The following is a 24,706-nucleotide window of genomic DNA, read 5'->3' as shown; positions in this document are numbered from 1 at the left end:
CTTATATATAATAAATGAATAAATTAAATTTAAAAAAAAATCATAAAAGGGGAGTGGGGCTTTCTGTAGAGATGGCTCAGTGGTTAAGAGCACTGAGGACCAAGATTCAATTCCCAACAGTCATGTCGGGAATCAGCCATTCGTGATGTCAGTTCCAGAGGAGCTGCTGCCCTCTTTAGGCCTCTGTGGTACCAGACATACACGTGGTGTGCAGACATATTCAGGTAAGATACACAGATGGAAAATAAGAAGTGGGGCACGCTGGGAGGTGGTGGGGATGCACACTTTTAATCCTAACGCTCAGAGGCCAACCAGGGAGGGCTGCATAGAGAGACCCCATCCCAAAAAACCAAAGATAGGCTAGGTTAGTTAGGTAGGTTAGGATAGTTGGGTGGGTTAGGTTAGTTAGGTAGGTTGGTTGGGTGAGGTTGGGTGGAGGTGGGTTGGGGTGGGTAGGTTGGGTAACTAGGTTGGGTTGGTGGGTAGGTTAGGTGGGTAGATGGGCTAGGTAGGTGGGTTGGGTAGGTAGATGGGTTAGGTAGGTGGGTTAGGTAGTTAGTTAGGTCACGTGGTTGGAGCTGGGTTATGTGGGTGGGTTAGATAGGTTAGGTAGGTAGGTTGGGTAGTTGGATGCGTGGGTTAGGTAGGTTATGTGGTAGGTTAGGTGGTGGGTGGGTTAGGTAGGTGGGTTAGGGTGGTGGGTAGATAGGTTGGTTAGGTTGGGTTGGTGGTGGTAGGCACATAAAAATAGTGAGGAAGAAATGGCTCCCTTGGTAGAAATCATGCACTGCACTGGGAGTGGATCCAAGCTTGGTGTCCCCCACAGCTGCCTACCACTCCAGCTCTTCTGTCTTCCCGTGTGCCTGTACTCATACTAGTACAATTAAGAATGAGAGAAATACATCTTAGAAAAAAGGAACTGTCAGTTAAAGGACAGATTCCATTTTGTCTTCATTCCTCTGTGCCATGCTTTTGCCGTCCCCCTTTCTCCAGAACAGTGGATCTTTGGTGCTTCTCTGTGATATTACCAGCTAGACAGTCTTTGTCAGTGGACGAATGCGGCTTGTCTCTGTGGAGCAGTTGGCATCGTCCTCCCTCATCTTTGAACTATAGTTGTTGGATGAAACTGTTGTAGGCTGGACAGATGCCTTGTCCCGTCTAGCGCAGTGTCACTGGTCTCTAGTGCTGTCCTTACAGAACTAAGGCTTACCATTCCTGTCACCCACTCTTGGCTATCTTACACTTTGATATTCTTGGACCTGGCAAGTTAGTGAATAAAAGAACAACACAATTTTCTCCTTTCTTTCCTTCCCCACTACTCCCTCTCTGTTGGTGTTTTTTTGTTTGTTTGTTTTGTTTGTTGTTGTTCTTTTGTTTTGTTTTTGATGATTTCAAGACACGGTTTTTCTGTGTAGCCCTAGGTGTCTTGGAACTCATTCTGTCCTCAAGGCTGACCACAAACTCAGAGATCCTCCTGTCTCTGCCTCCAGAGTTCTGGGATTAAAGGTGTGTGCCACCAACAGTCACCACCTCCAGGCTACAATCTTATCAGTTATAGTAAAAGAGCTTCTGGGAGACTGCCAGAATCAAAACTGATGATTACATGACAGACATGAAGTCAAATTATTACCAGTGTTAATCAGAATTGAAGTATTTTTTAAATTTTATTTTAGTTTGTTTGTTTGGTTTAAGACATGTCTCAGTTTGTATTCCTGGCTAGCTAATGTGGAACTTGCTACGTAGAGCAGGCTGGAATCCAATTTGGAGATCCACTTGTTTCTGTCTCCGAAGTGCTAAGATTAAAAATATTTATTTGTGTATGGGGTAAGATTTGTGTAATGCCTATGTGGAGGTCAGAGGACAGTTGCTGGAATTGATTCTCTCCTAGTACCCAGTATGTCCCTGCAGGTCAAACATCCTTCACCAAGCATCCTTCACCCACTGACCCCCTCACCATCCCTTACTATTGTTGATTTTGAGTTTCTAGAATTGGGATTTAAGGTTACTGAAGCGAATGTAAACCACCATTGATTCTTTGTCTTCTTTCATGGTTGGGGTTTTTTGTTTTGGAGGATGAGATCTCACTTTGTATTTCAAACTGGCCTCAAACCTACCTACCTCTGACTCCAAAGTTTTGGGTTTTAAGTGCACCACCATACCCAGAATTTTTTTTTAAGGTTCATTTTATTTTTTTTTTTCTTTTTTTCGGAGCCGGGGACCGAACCCAGGGCCTTGCGCTTGCTAGGCACGCGCTCTACCACTGAGCTAAATCCCCAACCCCGGTTCTTTTTATTTTTATTTGTATGGGTGCTTACCTTTTTGTATGTATATGTGCCACACGTGTATTGAGAGAGGGTGCCAGGTCCCTAGAAACTGGAGGTGAACCCAGTACTAGGAGCTGAACCCAGGTTCTCTGGGAGAGATTCTTTCTTTCTTTCTTTCTTTCTTTCTTTCTTTCTTTCTTTCTTTCTTTCTTTCTTTCTTTCATTTTATGTATGTATGTATGTATGTATGTATGTATGTATGTATATGAGTACACTGTAGCTGTCTGCAGACACACCAGAAGAGGGCTTTGGATCCCATTACACATGGTTGTGAGCCACTATGATGTGGATGCTGGGAATTGAACTCAGGACCTCTGGAAGAGCAGTCAGTGCTCTAACCATTGAGCCATTTCTCCAGCCCTGTATGAGTTCTTAACCACTGAACATCTTTCCAGCTCTCATTTGTTGGTTTATGATGATTTTTCCACCTAGCGTGCATAAAGCTGAGTTGGACCCCTGTGCTACAAAAAGCCAGGAGTGACGGACAACATGTGCATATATGTTGTTGTAAAAATATAAAAAATTTTTAAAAAGTATTTGTTTTGTGTCTTTTATCCCGCTAGGTTTGCCCACAGTGCCCCAAGATATCCCAACTCCGAGGTGGCCCGGTGTCTCCAGCCGCCACACACTTTCCTACACTCAAACATAAAAGAACACACAAGACAATAATCTTTGACCCAATTGATAAGATATAATTGCCCACTTAAACATACCAAGCCCGGTACCATCCATCCCTTAACATTAATGACAACCTGTAAATACACAGAGCGGAATCTTTAGGTCAGCCTCCATTGTCCTCCCATGCCTTCTCTGCTCCCTCCTCTCTCCTCCTTTCCCTTCCTGTCTCCTCTTCCTTCAAACTTCTCTCCCCATCCTTCCTTCTCCTCCAATGACAGGCCTCCCTATCCTGTACCTGCCCTCACCTGTACTTTACAAATTCAATGGGGAGAAGGTTCTGGTGAAGTCACCTGAGTCCACAATAGTGACTGTCCTTGGGGCAGTGGAATTAGCATCAAAATACAGATAACTCCAGGGCAAACCGCAACACACATAATCTAAGTGAAGTCAGTGTGGGGTACTTGAGACCATGTCTGACAAAAGGAAACATTTGGGGGCTGGAGGGATGGCTCAGCTTCAGGAGCACTGGCTGCTCTTCCAGAGGTCCTGAGTTCAATTCCCAGCAACCACATGGTGGCTCATAACCATGTGTAATAGGATCCGGTGTCCTCTTCTGGTGTGTGAAGACAGCTACAGTGTACTCATTCATATACATAAAATAATTTTTTTTTTTAAAAGGAAACGTTGGAGCAGTCAGGTGGCTCAGCTGATAAAACACACTTGTGCCAAGCCTGTTGACCTGAGCTCTGTCTCCCGTGATCCACGTTGTGGAGGGAGAGAAGTGATTTCTACAAGTTGCCCTCCATGTGATATTCTGGCACTTGTACATACATGCAAAATAAGTAAATGAGTGTAATAAAAGCCACAGTGAAATGTCAGGTAATGACACTGGCCTCCAAGCCTGGATTCCATCTCTGGGACCCACAGTGGAAGGAGAGGAGCATCTCCACAGGTTGTCCTCTGACCCCCACATGCATGCAGCCTGCAGCATATACTCCAAATACATTGTTTTGTTTTAATCATTTAAGTAAAGAAATAGCAATAAAAAAATGACCTTAGAAATAAGTTTATAGAAATTTTCTTAGTCTGAAGCGCCTCAGGAAAATTGTTTTTTTTTTTCGGAGCTGGGGACCGAACCCAGGGCCTTGCGCTTGCTGGGGATTTACCACTGAGCTAAATCCCCAACCCCAGGAAAATTGTTTTTATGTATTATAAGGTGTGATATTTGAACTGGCTTTAATACTTTCACAGATCTTTGTAGAATTTGATGGCTGTAACTGGAAGCAGCACGCCTGGGTGAAGGTTCATGCTGAAGAAGTGCTTGCACTTCTGCTGGAAGGTTCACTTGTTTGGGCTCCCCGGAAGGACCCGGTCCTTCTGCAGGGCACCCGAGTCCCAGTTGCACAGTGGCCAGCCCTGGTAAGTAGCTTTAATTTTATCTTTACTTGTCTCTTTTATTGGATGGGTTGTAGACGAGATCTTTTCTCCAGATTGGCTTCCAAATCTCTGTACTCCATGCTTGCCTTGAACTTACTCTGCTTCTGCCTTCCAGGGTTGGAGTACAGGTGCTGGTGATTAAACCCACAACTGTACACATTAGGCAAGCACCCTCTCATTGATCCATGTCTCTTATCTGCAAAAAGGCTTGTTGTTGTTGTTCTTGTTGTTCTATTTTCTTTGTTTTTATGGTGTTGAGTATCAAATCTCGGGTCTCCTGGGGCCATTTTCATACTAGGCTAGGGCTCTACCACGGAGCTATATCCTGCTACGCAGTGACTGGATCACTGTTATTGGATAGGAAGATTCTGCCATTTTTTTTTTTTTTTTTTTTTTCTTTTTTTTTTTTTCGGAGCTGGGGATCTGGATCACTGTTAACCCCATAGTCTTTTTTTTTTTTTTTTTTTTTTTTTTTCCGGAGCTGGGGACCCCACCCAGGGCCTGGAGGAAGAACCACTCTGCCATTTTTTTTCTTATGTGTTCATATAAACTCATAACTACTCTTCAGAAATTGTGAAATCTACAGGCAGTGTCCTTAACAGATTTTATTTCTAAAGTTACCAACACAAAAATTCAACAGATCTTTTCTTTCTGAGTTCTGGAAGAAAAGCTGTTTGTTTTGTTTTTCTAGACAGGGTTTCTCTGTGTAGCCCTGGCTGTCCTGGAACTCACTCTGTAGTCCAGGCTAGTCTTGAACTCAGAGATCTCCCTGCCTCTGCCTCCCAAGTGCCAGGATTATGGATGGGCGTGGGCTAGCGCACCTTTACTACAGCGCTCACTCTAGACCTTTACAGTTTAGTTTAGGAAGCCAGCCCAGCAGGATTAGTCAGGTCTCTTGCGGCAATTTATTACACACGTCCTTTTTAGACACAAGAGCACTAAGGCCACGTGTAGTGGCTCAGACCACTGATTTCAGCATTTGGGTGGCTGAGGAAGGAGGATTGCTTCCAGTTCCATCCTGGTCTGATCTGTAGGGTGAGATCTGACCCAAAAATCAAACAAACCAAAATATTGAACAAACTGTCCTATGGTTTGCTCCTTGTGGTCATTTGAGGAGCAGAGGCTACGTTGAAAATGTTCACAAGGACTTGTTCTTGAGCTTGTCTGTCCATTGGGATGAGAAGAGAGTAGTGATGGGTGCTTTCTCTGAAGCTAAAGACTGAGTTGTTAACTTTTTATCTCCAAGTTCTAATCAGTGTCTTGTCATTGTGCTTCACAGACTTTCACCCCCCTAGTGGATAAACTGGGTTTGGGGTCTGTGGTGCCGGTTGAATACCTTGTGGATCGAGAGCTTCGCTTCATGTCAGACGCGAATGGGTTGCATTTGTTCCAGGTACTTGTCTCTACCTAATCCTGGGCTCATGATTACCTCCTGCAACTTCCTTGTTGATTCACATATGGGGCTTACTCTCTTCTTTTTTTTTTTTTTTTTTTTTTTTAAGATTTATTCATTTATTATATATGAGTACACTGTAGCTGTCTTCAGACACACCAGAAGAGGGCATCAGATCTCTTTACAGATGGTTGTGAGCCACCATGTGGTTGCTGGGAATTGAACTCAGGACCTCTGGAAGAGCAGTCAGGGCTCTTAACCGCTGAGCCATCTCTCCAGCCCACTCTCTTTTTTTTTTTTTTTTTTTTTTTTTTTTTTTTTTTTTTTTCGAGCTGGGGACCGAACCCAGGGCCTTGCGCTGCGCTAGGCAAGCGCTGTACCGCTGAGCTAAATCCCCAACCCCTCACTCTCTTCTTTTAGCATTGCTTTGCTTCGTTTAATAAATCACCCTGTGCATTTTGAAGTTTTCTGCTTCTTTAAAAGTACATTCAGTGACTGGAGCTTCTTTTTTTCTTCTGCATATTCCCCCACACACTCTAAAGCCACCCAGGACTTAAAACTACCATGATTCTGAGGGTTTCTTCAGGAAAAAAAAATGGCTTCTGAGCTTCAGCAGTTGAAGAGTATTTGTTGCTCTCCGGAGACCTTGCCTTTGGCTCCTACCAAGTCCATCCTCGGGCTTCTGCCTGTTCCCCAGCTACAAGGGAACAAGTGCACTCCTCTGGCCAGCCTCTGGGGAACCTGCACACATTTGCACAAACAGACACAAGAGAAAAGGGGCTTCTCTAAGATGGCTTTAGATACAGCTCATATAGCTGGACCCTAGTGGGCTTCCATTCACTTTAGTGTCAGGTGAGTAGGAAAGAGTGACGTCTAGTTCCCACAGCATGAAGTGACTCCAGTTCCAGAGGATCTGATGTCATCCTCTGACCCCCGAGGGCACTGCATGCACATGCTTGTCATAAGGGCTATCTGAAAGCTTAAAACTGTAAAGATTTTACTCTTTCTTATGTAAGTACACTGTAGCTGTCTTCAGACACCAGAAAAGGCACCAGATCCCATTACAGATGGTTGTGAGCCACCATGTGGTTGCTGGGAATTGAACTCAGGACATCTGGAAGAGCAGTCAGTGCTCTTGACCACTAAGCCACCTCTCCAGCCCCCAATTTTACTCTTACATTGAGAGACCAATATTTCCTAAACTATGTTCCATGTTTTTTTATTAATGGTAGCTTCTTTCTTTGTTATTCTTTTTTTTTTTTTTTCCGGAGCTGGGGACCGAACCCAGGGCCTGCGCTTTCTAGGCAAGCGCTCTACCGCTGAGCTAAGTCCCCAACCCCCTTCTTTGTTATTCTTATCAAGAAGAATCCTTACTTTATTCATCTCTATGCTGCGCGCGCGCGTCTGTGCGTCTGTGTGTGTGTGTGTGTGCGTGTGTGTGCGTGCGTGCGTGCGTGCGTGCGTGTGTGTGTGTTAAAGAGCTTTTTAGTGTATGATTTTTCTCATCTAGTTAAGTTTTATTACCATTCGTTTTAATATTCAGGTGTTTGCTTTTATTTCTACCAGATGGGAACAGATGTTCAAAACCAGATTCTTTTAGAACATGCTGCATTAAGAGAAACAGTTAATGCTTTGGTCAGTGACCAAAAACTACAAGAGATTTTCAGCCGAGGTAAGAACAAGTGGTTTTCTGTCCTTGGATTCCAGATCAGGTGGGTGGTTAGTGCTGGTGGACTACAGCACTGTGCAACTTTAGTATTTCCTCTGGGCTTCTTTTTTTTTGAGGAAACTTTTGATTATCTGTAGTTAGCTATAGTTCTAGAACCAATTGAAAAAAAAAAGGCTCTTACTCAGACCCTAGGAATTCTACTATGTGACTTTCTCCCACTGGATAGAGGATTCATCTTAAGAAGTTACTCAGTTTTCCACTAGTTAATAGAGCCAACAAATACAGCACCCCGAGCTCCTCTTTCTGCATTTCACAACAAAAAGTTTTGTTGTGTTTTCTTAAGTGTTTATCAAGGAGTTAACCACATACTAAACAGAATGTTCAGCTTTGTTTACAAGGTTACTGCCTTTAGAGAAAGCGGTATTTATACTTACCATATGCAAAGTTTTCAAGAGCTACAAGCTTGCTAATACCAACAAAGTGTTTTCATAAAGCAATCCGTTCATAGGCCTATTGTACATTAACGGCAGAAGAAAGGGGGAGGTATGTGCTAGAAGTCATCAATGATAAAGTGGGTGCGTCTGTAAAATGCACAGAATCCTGGGTCCAGTCATTTCAGCATCAATTGAACTTTCCCCCCAAAGGTACGGAAGTGGAGGTGGCAGATCATGAATGATCACTTACATTCCCATGGCCATTTTACCTAATAGCACATTCAGTCTAGTGGCCTGGTTTGCTTTGCTTTGCTTTGAAGTTTAGGCTGGCCTTTCAGAATTTTTTTTTTTTTAAGATTGAGAAAAAAATTGGGCTTGGGAGATTCTTTAGAAATAGAAGTTTATAAAACTTATTAGAAAAAATGTGTTTTATTTTTATGCTAAGTATGGAAAACTAGAGTTGCTCCCTTCAGTTCTGCACAGACAGTGCCAACTTTTTATCTCGGGTTAGGGACTAGAGCTCAGCCCGAAACATTCAGCTCTGATTGGTCTCTCCTTTAGGTCCCTATAGTGTTCAGGGCCACAGAGTCAAGGTCTACCAACCAGAAGGAGAAGAGGCATGGCTCTGTGGTGTTGTAAGCCGCCAGGACTCAATCAGCCGTCTCATGGAAGTGTCTTTAACTGAGGTGAGGCATAACTTATTCTGTAAGAGGCATAACTAAAAATGACATAGAGAACATAACTACCTCAGCATAGGATCCACAGGAAGACCGGATTCTACTTCCGCCTGTTTCCTTCATTACTGAGTTAGAGGTAAACATGCAAAAACCCCATTGATTTCATAGCTTTGGGATAGTGTCTTTGAAAGTGCTTGTAAGCTGAGTGTGCCTGTGCATACATGTGGGCCAGCGCTCTGAAAGTGCTAATCCCACCTAATGAGGTTAAAGGCCACTGCCCAAATTCTTTGGTCAAGGGGTTGGGGATTTAGCTCAGTGGTAGAGCGCTTGCCTGGCAAGCACAAGGCCCTGGGTTCGGTCCTTAGCTCCGAAAAAAAAAAATTCTTTGGTCAAATTATGCAGGCTTCCTTTTTTTGTCACACAGGACTGTCTCCCTAAAATGAGAGGTTGAACAGATAGCATTGAGCATAGGAGAAGTTAGGATTTTATATAGCCCCCCAAAGTGCAAGGCTTTGAGGTTTCCAAGGATTCGGGAATTTCCAGAGGAGTTTTGGTTATGTAGGACCTTGGCTGAAGATTTCAAAATTACTTAGCAGAGCATGTTCCAGATTATCAGAGTCAACTCCGTAGGGTGAGGAGCATGCCAAATTCCAGAAACAGGTTAAAACACAATCAAGCTGAAATTTTGCAGCAAACCTAAATAACCTTTTTCTGACCTTATAACAAAATGGCATTCATCCTTGAGATGGAGTTAGACTGGCCCATGAAAAGCTTAGGCAGTTGGATCTTAAAGAGAAAAAAGAGCAAAAATTATGTATGTGTGCACACAGTGTGCCTGCTGTGCCCACAGAGGCCAGCAGAGAGTAGGAGTTCTTGAACTGAAGTTCCAGACGGTTATGATTACCATGTGGGCAGTGGGGAAGCCCAGTGTCAGCCCAGGCCCTCTGCTCTGAAAGAGAAACAGTCCTTACCCACAGAGCCGTCCCTCTGCTCCAGTCCCCACTCCAGCCTCTTTTTAATTTCAAGTATTATATCTATGTATACCATTCCCCCAAGGACCCACTTCCACAGTGGGGACATCAATCTCATGTTTTCCTTTTCTATGTCCATGGTACATTGTTATTTATGTTAGTTATACATTAGTGATTAGTATGATATAGTACATAGGCACAATACATTTTTTTAATGTGATTGTATGTTTGGTGTGGTGTGTGTGTGTGTGTGTGTGTCAGTATAGATACTTAAAACTTGACTCATCCTTTCAAAATACCTATATATATTCTAAGTGGAAATATTACTATTTCGTCTAAAATTGGGGACTTTTAAATCATGTGCAGTATTTTCACTAACAGCTATGGGCACCGTTAGCACAGTTAAATATTCCTTCACAGATGTTATTTATAAGAATGAACTCCTTGGTGTTGGGAGGAGGAAAGACGCCTCAGCCGCAAAGAGCACTCGGTGCTTGAGTTTGGTGCCTGGCACCTGTCTAGGTGGCTCACAGCTAATTGTAGCTCAGTTACAAGGACCCCACGTTCTCTGCTGGCCATTTGTACTAATGTACACACAAACAGGTGTGCACATAATGAAAAGTAAGTCAGTTCCTTAGTGTGAAATTGCTAGGTCAAAGAAAATACAATAAATTTGTACTTAGATCACATTGTCCCATTCCTAAAGTTATTTTTTCTTTAATAGTTGAGTATCTCTTTTAATGATTGTTAGCTTAGAGCTATAGAAATGTAAATGAATGTTTCTCAAAAGATACACTTAGATCTTAAACTCAGTCAGTTCTTTAATTCATTAACTTAGCAAATATTAATGTTTGCACTCTTCTAGATGTTGTTTCCAGTGCTGTTATTGGAGATCACTCTTCTTAGGAAGTTTTCCATCTTGTAGGGAATTAAAAATAAATAAATACCTATATTGTTAAGGAACATATCTAATATTATATCTTGGTTGACAAGGTATTAATTAATTAATCTTTTTTCCTATTTTTCATGTGTTCTGCTTTCTTGCTACATAGACTGGTGAGATCAAGTCAGTAGATCCCAGACTCATCCATGTGATGCTGATGGATAATTCGACACCACAGAGTGAGGTATAGTAATAGAGTCTACGTAGACTCATGAGCTTGTGTTATTATTTTGTTATGTGGGTTTCTTGTATCTGTGTTTTCCATGGATACCGTTAAGCTGTTGAGCTCTGCCATTCTGTCTAGTTAAGAGAGGATATGTCAGGCTGGAGAGTTGGCTCAGTAGGTGAGAGCACTGGCTGCTCTTTCAAAGGTCCTGAGTTCAAATCCCAGCAACCACATGGTGGCTCACAACCATCTGTAATTGGATCTGATACCTTTTTCTGGTGTGTCAAGGACAGTGCAGTTATATACATAAAATAAATAAATAAATCTTTAAAAGAGAGAGAGAGGACATGTCTTATGAAAGAGACCTAGTTTGAGCAAGCCCTTTTAATTAAAGCTGCAGTCTCTTTCTTATATTATCCCAGGACAAGTTTAATAGATAGTTAAAACTGGAATGAACAATGCTAATAATAGGAAATAAAGGAAAAGCTATGTCTTTCTGAACCCCAGTCAGGTCCCATTGAGCTCCAAGGTAGTTGGAAATTCTATATTTTGTAGTGGGATCAAATCAAACAAATGCCCGGTTCAGTACTCTATACACAGTGGTTTGTTTTATAATTACTATGAACCAGGCTAACTCTTGGTTCCTTCAAAATTATCGTAACAAACAAAAAAATTTTATGTTGTGGCTGGAGAGATGGTTAAGAGCACTGACTGCTCTTCCAGAGGTCCTGAGTTCAAATCCCAGCACCACATGGTGGCTCACAACCATCTGTAATGGGATCTGATGCTCTTTTCTGGTGTGTCTGAAAACAGCTATAGTGTATTCATATAAAATAAATAAATCATTTTTAAAAAGTTTGTGTTAAAAATCTGAGCTAGCTAGACACGACAGTGAACTGAAATAGTCTGAGCACGCTGACACCGAGCAGTGTCAGGGATTCAAGGCCAGCATGGTCTACTTAACCACATTCATAGTCCTTAAAATAATGACCCTTCTGTAGATGTTACACTCTCCATCCTGCTGGATAAGTAAGCAGTCTGCCTTTCTCTACTGAGACAGGATCTGTGTGTGTGTGGTACCTACCCTATGTAGATTGGACTGGCTTCAAACTCTGAGATTGCCTGCTTCTGTCTCTCAAGTGTTGGGCTTAAAGGTTTATGCCACCATGCACTGCTGTGGAGTCATTCTTGTTGAAACAAGGTCAGAAGGAAAGGAAGGCACCAGATTAGATTGAATAGTCCTTTAGTTATATTACTGTGAATAGGATAAGCCCTTACTGTCTGTGCATGATGAGGATGCCCATTGCTTTAGCGATGTGTTGAGCTCTCCTTTTGTTCTTTCTAGATTTGATTTGTTTTCTTAAGAACTTAGTTGGCAGGGGTTGGGGATTTAGCTCAGTGGTAGAGCACTTGCCTAGCAAGCGCAAGGCCCTGGGTTCGGTCCCCAGCTCCAAGAAAAAAAAAAAAAAGAACTTAGTTGGCACTGCTATGTTGGTTAGATAAAAACGGGAGAGCATGTATAGTTCTCTCTGCGCTATGCTGTCTGTCTGCTCACATCTGAGCAGCTCAGCATAATAGGACACACATTAGTTGTTTAGGGAGTGGTAGAAAACTGATCTGAGCCAGGTGTGTTAGAAACTGGATCTGTGTTTTTTAGCTGAAGATATTGGTTCTTTTTGGCTTTGTCACGGTGTGACTATAGTCTTGACTAACATACAATTATTATTGATATTGTGCCAAGTTTTATAATACCCTCCTATCTGACTGAGGATGAGAAAGTGTGTGGATGATTGAACATGAAAGACTATATCTCAGTGAACATTCATCTGCATTTAGACTGAAAACTTGCAGAATAGTTTTAAATGAGGATAAAATAAAAACAATGTTCAACAAAGTGTTTCCAATTCTTGAATAAAAGATTTGGGAAACTTAGATAATATTTTAGATAATATTACCAGAAATATAATAGCTACTTAGTCATAATGAGTATGTTATTATTTATTTATACCTGTTACTTGTTTCGGGAAACTTGGGTAATATTACCAGAAGTGTGGGAGAGATAGAAGTAAATCTTGAGCTGGAGCGATAGTGCCTGGCCAAGAGCACGGTGGTTCTTGTGAGGCCCTAGGTTCAGTTCCCAGCACCTACTTGCTGACTTCTAACCACCAGCTAGATCCCTTCTAACTCCAGCTCCAGGGGTCAGATTCCCCCTTCTGGCCTCCACAGGCGTGTGCATGGACGTGGTATACATACATAAATTTGGGTATACATGCAGTGTGCATAAAATAAACCAATCTTTTTTTTTTTTTTAGAAAATGAGTTTTACAAGGAAATTAAAGGAGGGAAAAATTAAGTCAGCAAAAAAAAATATATATATAGAGAGAGAGAAATTAGCAAGAAGAAAAAAATTTATTTTGTTTTTATGTTGTTTGTTTTATTTTTCAAGATGATTTCTCTGTGTAGACCTTGCTGTCCTGAAACTCACTCAGTAGAGCAGGGTGGCCTCCAACTGAGAGATTCTTCTTGCTTCTGCTGGGATTAAAGGCATGCACCACTCTACATAGCTCTAAGAAATTTTTAAATATTTAAAAAGTTGACATACCAAATATAGTGATCACAGTATAGATATGGCTCTATAAATACTGAAGGTAGATTTATTAAATGGCAAATATTCATCATGACACACAGTTAGGCTATTACCACCTCAATACTTTCGGTGTTTCTGAATCAGCCTAAAACCTGCTATCTTCTTAGTTCTGGCTTCTAAAATCACAAGATGTCTTTGGCAGTATGAAATACCAGCAGGGAGATTTGTGGTTTGGGCCTGTGTTAATCTGTTATTTTTTTCTCATTCCTTGACTAATGGTTTGAAGTAAGGTCTAGAAATCAACGGAGTCTTACAGTGTTCATAAGGTGCTCACACTCGTCAGGTTCGTTTCCTTTGGTCACCATTCACATATTTCTAGGAGTGATTCACGTATTTCAGAACTTGGAATGCAAACTTGTATCAAAGCAGATAAGATGTTGTACACGTGTAATCCCAGCACTGGTGGGCAGAGGCAGGCACTTGAGTCTTCATAGAGACTTGTAGGCTGTCGGGGTGACGTAGTGAGACCCCCATCTCAGAATAAGTATAAATAAACAAATTTTAACTTTTGAAAGTTTCTTTTCTGTGTATAGATGTTTTGTCTGCATGTATGTCTATGCACTTGAACGTGCCTGGTACACTTGAACATGCCTGATGCCCTTGGATGTGAGGAGAGGGTGTCAGATCCCTTCAAGTGGAGTTACAGATGGTCGAAGCCGCCATGTGGATTCTGGGAGTCAAAAGTAGCCAGTGCTCTTCCTTGAGTCTCCTCTCCAGCTATTACCACCAATATCCTGGCCCTGAAAAGATGTTTGGAGGGATGCTCTTTTAGAACTCATATTAGGCCATTTCCAGGTGTCTGTAACTCCATCGCTAAGGGCTCCTGTTCCTCTGAAGGAACCTGCATTCATGTGGCAGACACATAAATGGAATTAAAAATGCACTCCCAACCCAGCTCTGACAATTTGTTTTGGAGCAGAAATTCCATGAGTTTTGAAACTCAACAACAACAACATCAAGTCCTGTGCAGTAGTGCGTCTTCTGTGTGAGGGCTTGCCAAGGCAAGGAAGCTCCAGCCGCTGTGCTCTTGATGTGGTGTATACGAAGGAAGCCACTGGGAGACGAGCTGTCCCTGTCTTACAGCGAGCGGCATCAGAGCTGTGCCTACTCCGTATGCTTCTAGGATGGGAAAGCATTAATCGCTAATGTTTTCACAGGATGGAAGATCCCTTACAATAAACCTTTTTTGAATTTTGTTTTGTAGGGGGGTACCATAAAAGCAGTAAAATCTTCCAAAGGAAAGAAGAAGAGAGAGAGCATAGAGGGGAGAGATGGCCGGAGGAGAAAAAGTGCTTCGGACTCTGGGTGTGACCCTGCTACAAAGAAATTAAAAGGAGACAGGGGTGAAGTAGACAGTAATGGGAGTGATGGAGGTGAGGCAAGCCGAGGGCCCTGGAAAGGAGGTAATGCCAGTGGAGAGCCAGGGCTGGAACAAAGAGCCAAGCAGCCGCCGTCTACATTTGCTCCCCAGATTAACCGCAGCATTCGCTTTGCCACATACACCAAAGAAAACGGCAGAACTCTGGTGGTGCAGGATGAGCCTATGGGTGGGGACACGCCTGTACCTTTCACTCCATATGCTTCAGCCACAGCTCAGACACCTGTGGCCCCAGAGGTAGGTGGAGCTGAAAACAAAGAGGCAGGAAAAACACTGGAACAAGTTAGCCAGGGCATGGTGGCTTCAGCAGCTGTAGTCACTACCACCAGCTCCACCCCAACCACGGTGAGGATCTCAGACACTGGCCTTGCATCAGGGACTGGGCCGGAAAAACAGAAAGGCAGCTGGTCGCAGGCCCCAGGAGAGGTGAGTTGCTCCAGGGCAGACTGCAGATTTGGGTTAACTTCCACTCTCCTTCATTGCTGATCATTGAAAAATGCCCCAGGAAGGAAGGGTTCTGATACAGACCTAAGTCGTGCTCTCTCTGGGCCATTCGTGCTCATTTTGGCAAATGTGTATTTTTTAATAACTATCAGCTCTTAAAAGTCACCTGACAGTTTAGCTAATTAAAAACCAGTAGACTGTTCAGTTTAATGAGATATGAAAAAGATCTGATGGGGCTCTTCTTTTTCAGCTCCCTGTTTGTAGTCGAGCCTCCAGCTAGCAGTCTGAGAGGCAGAGTTAATGAATCTACAGTGTTGATGACAGTGAACACCAAAGCAAGGTTGTGTGTTCCACCTACCATTGCTGTTCTCAGTTCATTTTCTGTGATAGTTTTCCTCGTGGGTAGCCTGCTTCTAATCATTTGACATGGCTATAGTTTTTTCTTGCTAATTTTGTTCTTTTAAAGAGCAGTACTATAAAGTTTGATACAATTAGTCATAATAGCATCAAGTTTACTGTATTCTTAATTTATGATACACATACTTTTTTTTGCTGAAATGGACAATATAAAAATTAATCAACCAAGTTTGATCACCAAAGTGTTAAGTCACATTTTCTTTCAAACAGGCTGTTAACTCGTGTTAGAATGTGAAATAACCCTTGACCTTATAAACATATAAAGCCTGGGAGCTGGGGAGACGGCTCAGCAGTTAGAGCCTTGGCTCCAATCCCCAGCACCTACATGGGAGTTTACAACTGACTGTAATTCTGTCTGGTTTGGGGGATCTGACACCTTCCTCTGCAGGCCTACACATGTGATACACTGACATGCATGCAGGCAAAACACTCATACTCATGGGCATAAAAGTAAATCAATCTTTTTTTAAAAATATAAAAGTTGGATATCGTGTCTTGTAGTCTCAGCTGATACAGAAACTGAGTGAAGAGTTCATTGAAGCAGGAGTTTGAGACAACTTAGCCTGGGGATTTAAGACTTTGTTACAAAACAAAAGAAAACCTAAACAAAACCTTGTGTACAGAAAGTTACTGTGTGCTAAGTACTGTGTAATGTATATGAGGACCAGACATGGAGGTGTGTGTATACCTATAGTCACAGCATTTTGGAGGGAGAAGTTAGAGAGGTTATTCTCAGCTACTTAAAGAGTTTGAGGGCTGGAGAGATGGCTCAGTGGTTTAGAGCACTGACTGCTCTTCCAGAGGTCCTGAGTTCAATTCCCAGCAACCACATGGTGGCTCACAACCATCTGTAATGGGATCTTCTGGTGTGTCTGAAGACAGCTACAATGTACTTAAATATATATAAAATAAATTATTCTTTAAAAAAAAAGTTTGAGGCCAGCCTGGGCTACATGAGACCCTGTCTTTTTAAAAACAAAACAAAACAAAACCCTATTTGCAGGAGGAGCTCACATACTAAATAAAGTGGAATCATTTCAAGTACAGGAATAGCAGATAAAAATGACAATCGGTTGAGAGCGACGACGCTCAGTGGGAAGCACTTGACTTTATCTGACTTCTTTCCTTTCCTACCAAATGTAATTTATTAATCCTTAGTATTCAGGAATAGGGAGGGAGATGAAATGTACAGGCAGAAGAGAAGGCCTATAAAAGTAATGCAGTTTATGGCTTTCCTGTTAGGTAGCTAATATTAGGAAAGCAACCAGGTGGCTCTAGTGATTTCTAGTGCAGATACGTCTTCATAGTACCTGAGTTGTTTAAAATTAACACTGTCAAAAGCAGTATGAGTGTAAATGAGCGTACAAACAAACCAAGTTTTATGTGCTGCATAAGTGATGTCTGTAGCTTCTATTCTTGGAGTAGAAAAGTTATTTGAAGGGAAATAAAAGAACAGCCAAATTACTTCTCACTCGTGTGCTATTTGCATTAGTAGTGAAGGACGAGCTACTGAGGTGGAGTTCCTTACAGTGGTGCAGATATCACTAGTAAAACAACAGGAGAGCCAATGCTGTAGGCCTGCTCTCTTTAACGCATGGGTGGGGGGGGGTGTCAGTGCTGTGGAGTTAGTGGGAAGAAATGAACTTTTAACTCTGAAATGTCCGAAAGTGGTCTGGGTAGCAGTGTCAGTTGGAAACAATCCATATTTGTATTTTAGATTTCTGTGCTAAAATTTGCCACTGTAACTATGAAAATGTTTAGTTCTCTGGTGGTTAGTACATTCACAGTGTTATAAGGCTGGGACTCTTACTAGTTCCAGAGATTTCCCCCATACCAAAAGAATACACCAGATTTCAGTTATAGGATAATTTTTCTCTTCAGTATTTTGGAGGTATAGTATCCTCTTCTTAATAATACATGATTTGCAAGATAGGTGCTAGGATTACAAAATTAAGCCTATAATAAAAAAGGGTTCCTATGAGTATATCTGTTTACAGATATATTGGGTCTAGGTGCCTAATGCACATGAAAGTATCCTAAAGTCATTCACATACAGAAGTTAAGCCTTTTCAAAGTAAAGGAAGAAATAGCAAAAGGTTTCTTTCATTCCAATTTGTTGCCCTAAAAATTTGTGTTTGGCAAATATTTCAATGTACAATTTTATTTGGGAAGCCTTAATAGAGGCTGATTATTACAAGAGGGCTCACTAAGTAGCCTCGGGTAATTTAGTATCTTTAGGTTCATTGTTAGTTGAAGAGTAGCACAGTTGAAGCATCTGTTCAACTTAAGTGTGAGTTCAAGGCCAGCCAGGGGTCCATAGACCCTGTCTCAAAATTAACTGATTAACTGACATAAACATGACATTAGGGGTCTGATTTTTAAAAAAGATCTACGTTATGAAATTTCAAATTAATAAAATTCTTTTCATTAATGTACAGGGAGTTGTAAGAAAGTGAAGTGACTGTAACATGGGCTGTTTACAGCAGCTTAACTAAATAAAAGAGAATGTAGCTCGTTGGTAGAGTGCTTGCCTGGAACACACATTACCTCATAAGGTAGCCATGTAAGCGTGCGCCTGTCCTGTAACCTCAGCTTCTGGGAAGTAGAGCAGGAGCAGTTGAAGTTCAAGGTCCTTCTGGACTACATAGGACCAGCCTGGGCTACTCGAGACCTTGTCTCCAAGACAACGAAAAGCAACACCTCTCTGTAATAGGCCATCAAGGAAGTGGATGCCTGTTGGCGAGGTCTGTTCACATAACAAAGAACCCGGTCCTTGATGGCAGCTCTTTCCAGCTGCTGTATGCCCAAGACCTCCAGTGACATCCACACATCCCAGCATCACACTGCCTCCCGATTAAGTAGATAATAACCAACTAAGCAGCAGATTAGACGACATCCTGCTCTCTCTGGCTCACCTTTCTAAAGTAAGATGACTTCTGTAGCCTGTGGCTAGTTGTTTCCCTACCAGAGCTGGTGAAATCCAGTCATAAGAGCAGGTTCATGAAATATAGGAGCGGAAAATTTGTGGCTTAGAGAAATGTGATATCTGTGATAAAGAAAGGTGATTGGGTTGTAGCTAGCACCACTAACTGAAGCTAAAATCTTCCTTCCTTCCAGAGTTCAAGGAGTTCTAGTCTGGCCTCTTCTGGATTTGGAGTGTCTCTCCCAAGTTTGTCACAACCATTGACTTTTGGAAGTGGACGGAGCCAGTCCAATGGAGTTTTAGCCACAGAAAACAAGCCTCTGGGCTTCTCTCTCAGCCGCAGCTCTGCATCGGAGTCTCAGAAAGACTCAGAGCTCTCCAAGAACTTGTTTTTTCAATGCATGTCCCAAAACTTGCCCAGCAGTAACTACTTCACCTCGGGTTCAGAGGGCGTGGCCGATGACTCCTCCAGCAGGGACTCGTTCAGACAGAGCCTGGAAAGCCTGAGCTCAGGCCTGGGTAAAGGCAGACCTGTTCTTGGAGCAGATCCTAAGCCAGGTCCCAAGGCTGGCAGCTCTGTGGACCGAAAAGTGCCTGCAGAGTCCATGCCCACCCTTACTCCAGCCTTCCCACGGAGTCTCCTGAACACCCGCACCTCAGAGAATCATGAAAATCTATTTTTACAGCCCCCTAAACTGTCCCGAGAAGAACCTTCTAACCCTTTCCTGGCGTTTGTGGAGAAAGTGGAACACAGCCCTTTCAGCAGCTTTGCGTCTCAGGCATCAGGTAGCTCTTCCTCTGCTACCACGGTCACCTCAAAGGCAACACCCAGCTGGCCCGAGTCCCACTCCTCTGCAGACTCTGCATCTTTAGCAAAGAAAAAACCCCTCTTTATTACAACGGACTCCTCCAAACTGGTGTCTGGTGTTCTGGGCTCAGCTCTCAGCACTGGGGGCCCAAGCCTCTCTGCCATGGGGAATGGCCGCTCCAGCTCACCCACCAGCAGCCTCACCCAACCTATTGAGATGCCTACTCTCTCCTCCAGTCCCACAGAAGAGAGGCCAACTGTGGGGCCTGGCCAGCAGGACAATCCTCTCCTCAAAACATTCAGTACGGTCTTTGGCAGGCACGCAGGCAGCTTTCTGTCCTCCCCAGCAGAGTTCGCCCAGGAGAACAAAGCTCCTTTTGAAGCTGTCAAAAGGTTCTCATTGGATGAGCGAAGCTTGGCTTGCAGACAGGATTCGGACTCCAGCACCAACAGTGACCTGTCAGATCTGAGCGACTCAGAGGAGCAGCTGCAGGCCAAGAGTGGCCTGAAGGGGATTCCAGAGCACCTGATGGGGAAGCTAGGCCCCGATGGGGAACGCAGTGCTGAGCTGCTGCTGGGCAAGGGCAAAGGGAAGCAGGCCCCTAAGGGCCGGCCCCGGACTGCTCCCCTGAAAGGTGATCCTGCAGGGACCGTCGATGGGCTTTCCACTGACATCAAATGTTGGGATGGAAAAGTCTTAATCTCTAGAATGACACCATACCCTCCTTGGACCTGGTTCTGGGCAGTGTTGCTTCTCTGTTGCCACTATAAGGGTTGTCTGGCCACAAAGAAAAAATTTGATCTCATTAACTTTTCTTTAAACATCAGGAACTAAGTTCTTTCAGAATCCCATTCCTTTCTCGTTTAAAGACTAGACCGTCTTTAAATTTGCTTTAGGGAGATAGGAGGAAATAGTCACTGTTCCCATAGCAACCTTTGGTAGATTGGATGAAGCAGAGATTCACAGCCTCTATTTGTCCTTCCCCAAGACATACCCTAGCTCAGCACTGTGATAGGACATCACTCAGAGTCTAGTGATAAAAGCAGCTCTTTCCTTCAGGCTCTGATAGACTTGAGGATACTTGATTACTTGATACAAGTTCTCCATGGCTTGCATCCCCAACTGAAGCCTTTTCTCCTCATGCACTCTTCTAGGTACCTTTCCAAGTAGCCCAAAGAGAAATGCTCAGGTCAGGGTGTGTGTCTAGTCATGCTGAACCCGATTCATACCTCTGGTGAAGGCCCTCTCTCCTCCCTTCCTCCCCACAGTTGGCCAGTCAGTGCTGAAGGACGTGAGTAAAGTGAGGAAGCTGAAGCAGTCTGGAGAGCCCTTCCTGCAGGATGGCTCCTGCATCAACGTGGCGCCTCACCTGCACAAGTGCCGAGAGTGCCGCCTGGAGAGGTACCGCAAGTTCAAGGAGCAGGAGCAGGACGACTCCACTGTAGCCTGCCGCTTCTTCCACTTCCGGAGGTACTGCGTCCTCTGTCCCCTCAGCTCCCAGCTCTCATTGGCTTTAAGTGACTGCAGTGCACGCGCTCTCTGGATCCACAGATGTGTCCTGCTACCTCTCTTGCTTTCCCTAACCTTTGCTCTTTAGAGTCTGTTTTGAGACTGTCAGAGTAGTCAGTCACTCAGTTGGATTGTGAAGTGGCCTGTGGCTTTGTCCTTAGAAAATGTAAGTTGAATAGTTTTAGCTGTAGCCCTGTGCTGCCCCTGGGTTATTCTCAAGTCTGATTCCATTTAAAGTTGTATAAGGAAAACTCAGTTCCTTTTGTGGATCACCTGACCACCTCCATTTCCTCAGTACTAGAGTAAGCTGAGGGGTAGGCAGTGGGAATAGGACAGAGTGCGAACCTTCTCTTCCCTCCTTTGTTTCTCTGTTGGTTTGATTTGGGGGCAGCATCTGATTTGTATTGCCAGTGTGGCCTTGAACTAGTGGACTCAAACACTCCTGCCACAGCCCTTCCAAGTGCTGGGAATACATGGTTTGCCACCACACTTGATTAAGAATCTTTACTTGTGGGCTGGAGAGATGGCTCAGCGGTTAAGAGCACTGACTGCTCTTCCAGAGGTCCTGAGTTCAAATCCCAGCAACCACATGGTGGCTCACAACCATCTGTAATGAGATGCTCTCTTCTGAAGTGTCTGAAGAGAACGACAGTGTACTAACATATAGATAAAATAAATAAATTAAAAAAAAAAAAGAATCTCTACTTGTAAAGAAAAAAAAGAATCTTGTTGAATAAAGAAATCCAGTTACTTCTCAGCTTTTAAAACTAAGATCAAGTAAAGAAACCCAAATTTTTTTTTGGTTTGACCTCAATTTCTTTTATTTGGCAAATATTTATTAGGCCACTAATTGTGTCAACTACCCCCTCCCCTGACACATACACGCCCCCTCCCTTCCTCTGGATTCAGAAGCAAAGAAAACAAATTTTAGCTCACACGGTTTAAAGAGAAAGAAGTTTTTTTAAAAAAAAATGATGTCAAGGGGCTAGAACAGTGGCTCTTGAGAGACTGCAGTTCTTTCGGAGAACCCCAGTTTGGTTCCTAACACACTTGTTAGGAGCCTCACAGCTCTCTAACTCCAGTGCCAGGGGATCTGCTGCTCTCTGTGTGGGTGGGTGGGTGGGTTGGTTGAGAAGAGGGTCTTACTGTGTATCCCTGGCTGGCTCTGAACTCACCTGCCTCTGCCTCCCAAGTGTTGGTGTTAAAGGTGTGTGCACTGTGCCCACCCTGAGCTCGTCCTCAAGGTTGCACTGTTGCTGATGGAACCAGAGTTGGTAGACTAGGGTGGGAAAGGGCAGAGAATTCAGGAAGGGTCTATGTTTTATTTTTTGCTGCTTGGTTTTGAGATGGAGTCTCGGGATGTTTATTTTTCTCATTTCTGTTTTTTACACTTATTTATTTATGGGTTTGGGGGCTGGAGAGATGGCTCAATGGATAAGTACTGACTGCTCTTATAGAGGACCCATGTTTGATTCTTAGCATACACATGGCAGTCCAGGGGATCTGATGCCTTTCCTGACCTCTGAGGTGTATGTGCCTATGCACATGTGCACTCAGCATTTGGCAGACAGAATAACTTAGAGGAGTTCACTGGGAATGAAACTCAGGTTGTCATGTGCAGTAGGAAGTCCCTTTACCCACTGAGCCATCGCACTGTCTGGTCCATCCCTTTACCTCTTCCTCCCAAGTCCTTAGTCAGTACGGTGTCAAGACTGTTTAAGTATTACAGGAAATATATAAATATTATGTTTGCATTGTGTTAACTGCTATAAGTAACCTACTGATGACTTAAAAGAACATGTAAAAATGTGTAGTATAAATATAGTATCATAGTCTATGGGGGACTTGATCTGCCCCAGATTTTGATAGGGATGTGGGAAATGGGTAGGAAGTGTGGCCTCTAGCCATTTCCCTCATACCCCAAGGGATGGTTGTATTTGACTTGTGTCCTTTTTTTGTCTTAGGTTGGTCTTCACTCGAAAGGGGGTACTCCGTGTGGAGGGATTTCTGAGCCCCCAGCAGAGTGACCCGGATGCCATGAACTTGTGGATCCCCTCTTCCTCCCTAGCAGAAGGAATAGACCTAGAAACCTCAAAATACATCTTGGCCAATGTTGGGGACCAGTTCTGCCAGCTTGTAATGTCTGAGAAAGAGGCCATGATGATGGTGGAGCCACACCGTAAGGCGCCCTTCACTGCTCCCAGCTGCTCCTCTCTTGCAGTCTTGATTTCCTTTTACTTAAAGCAAGGTTGGGAAGAAAGGCATCTGCTGTGGATGAATCAGGACTGAGATTTGTCTTTGTAGCATCCTGTAAGCGATGCACTGTCCCAGCACGTGCCATTCTGTCCATCTGACAAGTAGTGAACAGAATCTCCTCCTCACTGCCGTGTGTCCGTCATCACACATCTGCCGTGTGGGGCTGAGCTGTTCTCAGTTTGCTTTGAACAAATTCACGTCAGTGCCAGTGTCCTATGGTTCACCGAGAGACACGGTGCTGTTTAAGGCTTAGTTTCTCACCTAGAGTCCTCATTGTTACTGAGACAATGCAGATACACTCCGTACAGTTTCCACACTAAGGGAACTGTACTGTGAATGTATACTTTACATTTCAAGAGGAAAAGTCTCTTTTCTTTTGTCAGAGACTTTACACTGTCTGGGTTGTTTTTGAGATAGGGTCTCAGACTCCTTATATCTAAGACTGGCCTTTTCCTGCCTCCGTCTTCCAACGTAGGGATTACAGCCCAACTGAAACGTTTTTTCTCAGTTGATAACGTATAGCATTAATTGTTGACAATAGGAGTCTCATTACCTACTGTTCTACCCCCTAAGAACACTCAGTGTTCCATACATCTGTTTCTCTTACAATTGTAGAAACACACACTTGTTTTATTTTTAAAATTTTTATCTATGGACAAATGCCATGCATGAGTAACAGTCAATAAAATGGGTTTCATGCTGTTGGTCACAGTTGTCACTACCAAGAGTGTTCTTCTCTCCCCAGAGAAAGTGGCATGGAAGCGAGCGGTGCGTGGAGTGCGGGAAATGTGCGATGTGTGTGAGACGACACTCTTCAACATCCATTGGGTTTGTCGAAAATGCGGATTTGGGGTCTGCCTTGACTGTTACCGGCTCAGGAAAAGCCGTCCAAGGAGTGGTAAGTAATCCTGTCTCTCAGGTAATTCTAAACATGGCAGGTGAATCAGCTGCTAGCTTCACTTGTCTTTGTCATAACTTTTATAGACACATAACATTTTTTTTATTAAAGATTGGTTTTTATTATTTTTTAATTACTTGACTGTGTCTGTCTGTGGGAATATGTGCACAGGTGAGCACAGGGTTTACAGAAGAAGGTATGGCTTCCCCTGGGGCTGGAGCTACAGATAGTTGTGAGCAAAGTCAGGCATGGTGACACATGCCTTCAATCCATATACTCAGAGACACAGGCAAGAGGCCCTCTGTGAGCTCAAGGCCAACTTGGTCTACAGAGTGAGTTCTAAGACAGCCACAGCTACACAGAGAAACCCTAAGAGGAATGACTACAGTGCTCTCAGAAGCCACAAAAGAAAGTCTGCCTGGGTATGATGACACATGCCTTTAATCCTAGCACTTGAGGTTAGAGGCAGAAGGGTCTCTGTGAGTTCAAGGCCAGCCTGATCTACATAGTAAGTTCTAGGACAGCCATGGCTCTATAGAGACTTGTCTCAAAACAGCAAGCAGATAAAAGTTGTCTCAGGCTTGTCTATAACAGTGCAGAGCCTTTGATGTCTCCTACTGTCTAGTGATGCTCTATTTTATGTATATTTTGTGTAATCTGGGTTATATTCATTTTGGCTGTATGGATACTGCCACTGTATGTAGTGTTTGTGTGGCTGGATGCTTGTTCTTCTCCCTTGGTTCTATACCGAGGAGGACAATTTCTGGGTCAAGCCAGGTGTAGCAGATAAACA

The 24,706-nt window shown here is 43.4% G+C and overlaps 1 protein-coding gene across 1 annotated transcript in view; it reads left to right on the top strand.

Annotated features, from left to right (window-relative positions):
- Kdm3b (lysine demethylase 3B) overlaps positions 1–24,706 on the top strand; it is a 55,395-nt gene that overhangs the window by 11,283 nt on the left and 19,406 nt on the right. The window contains exons 2-11 of the mRNA XM_032885330.1: positions 4,194–4,361; positions 5,659–5,772; positions 7,339–7,444; positions 8,437–8,561; positions 10,576–10,650; positions 14,484–15,083; positions 18,636–19,884; positions 20,519–20,720; positions 22,724–22,938; positions 23,761–23,913. Of these exons, the coding sequence (XP_032741221.1) occupies positions 4,194–4,361; positions 5,659–5,772; positions 7,339–7,444; positions 8,437–8,561; positions 10,576–10,650; positions 14,484–15,083; positions 18,636–19,884; positions 20,519–20,720; positions 22,724–22,938; positions 23,761–23,913 (3,007 nt within the window). The remainder of the gene's footprint in view (positions 1–4,193; positions 4,362–5,658; positions 5,773–7,338; positions 7,445–8,436; positions 8,562–10,575; positions 10,651–14,483; positions 15,084–18,635; positions 19,885–20,518; positions 20,721–22,723; positions 22,939–23,760; positions 23,914–24,706) is intronic.

Source organism: Rattus rattus, chromosome 15 (genome assembly GCF_011064425.1).
Source record: "Rattus rattus isolate New Zealand chromosome 15, Rrattus_CSIRO_v1, whole genome shotgun sequence".
NCBI lineage: Eukaryota > Metazoa > Chordata > Mammalia > Rodentia > Muridae > Rattus > Rattus rattus.
The sequence above is the reverse complement of the archived record's forward strand: the minus strand, read 5'-3'. Positions and strand labels throughout refer to the sequence as shown.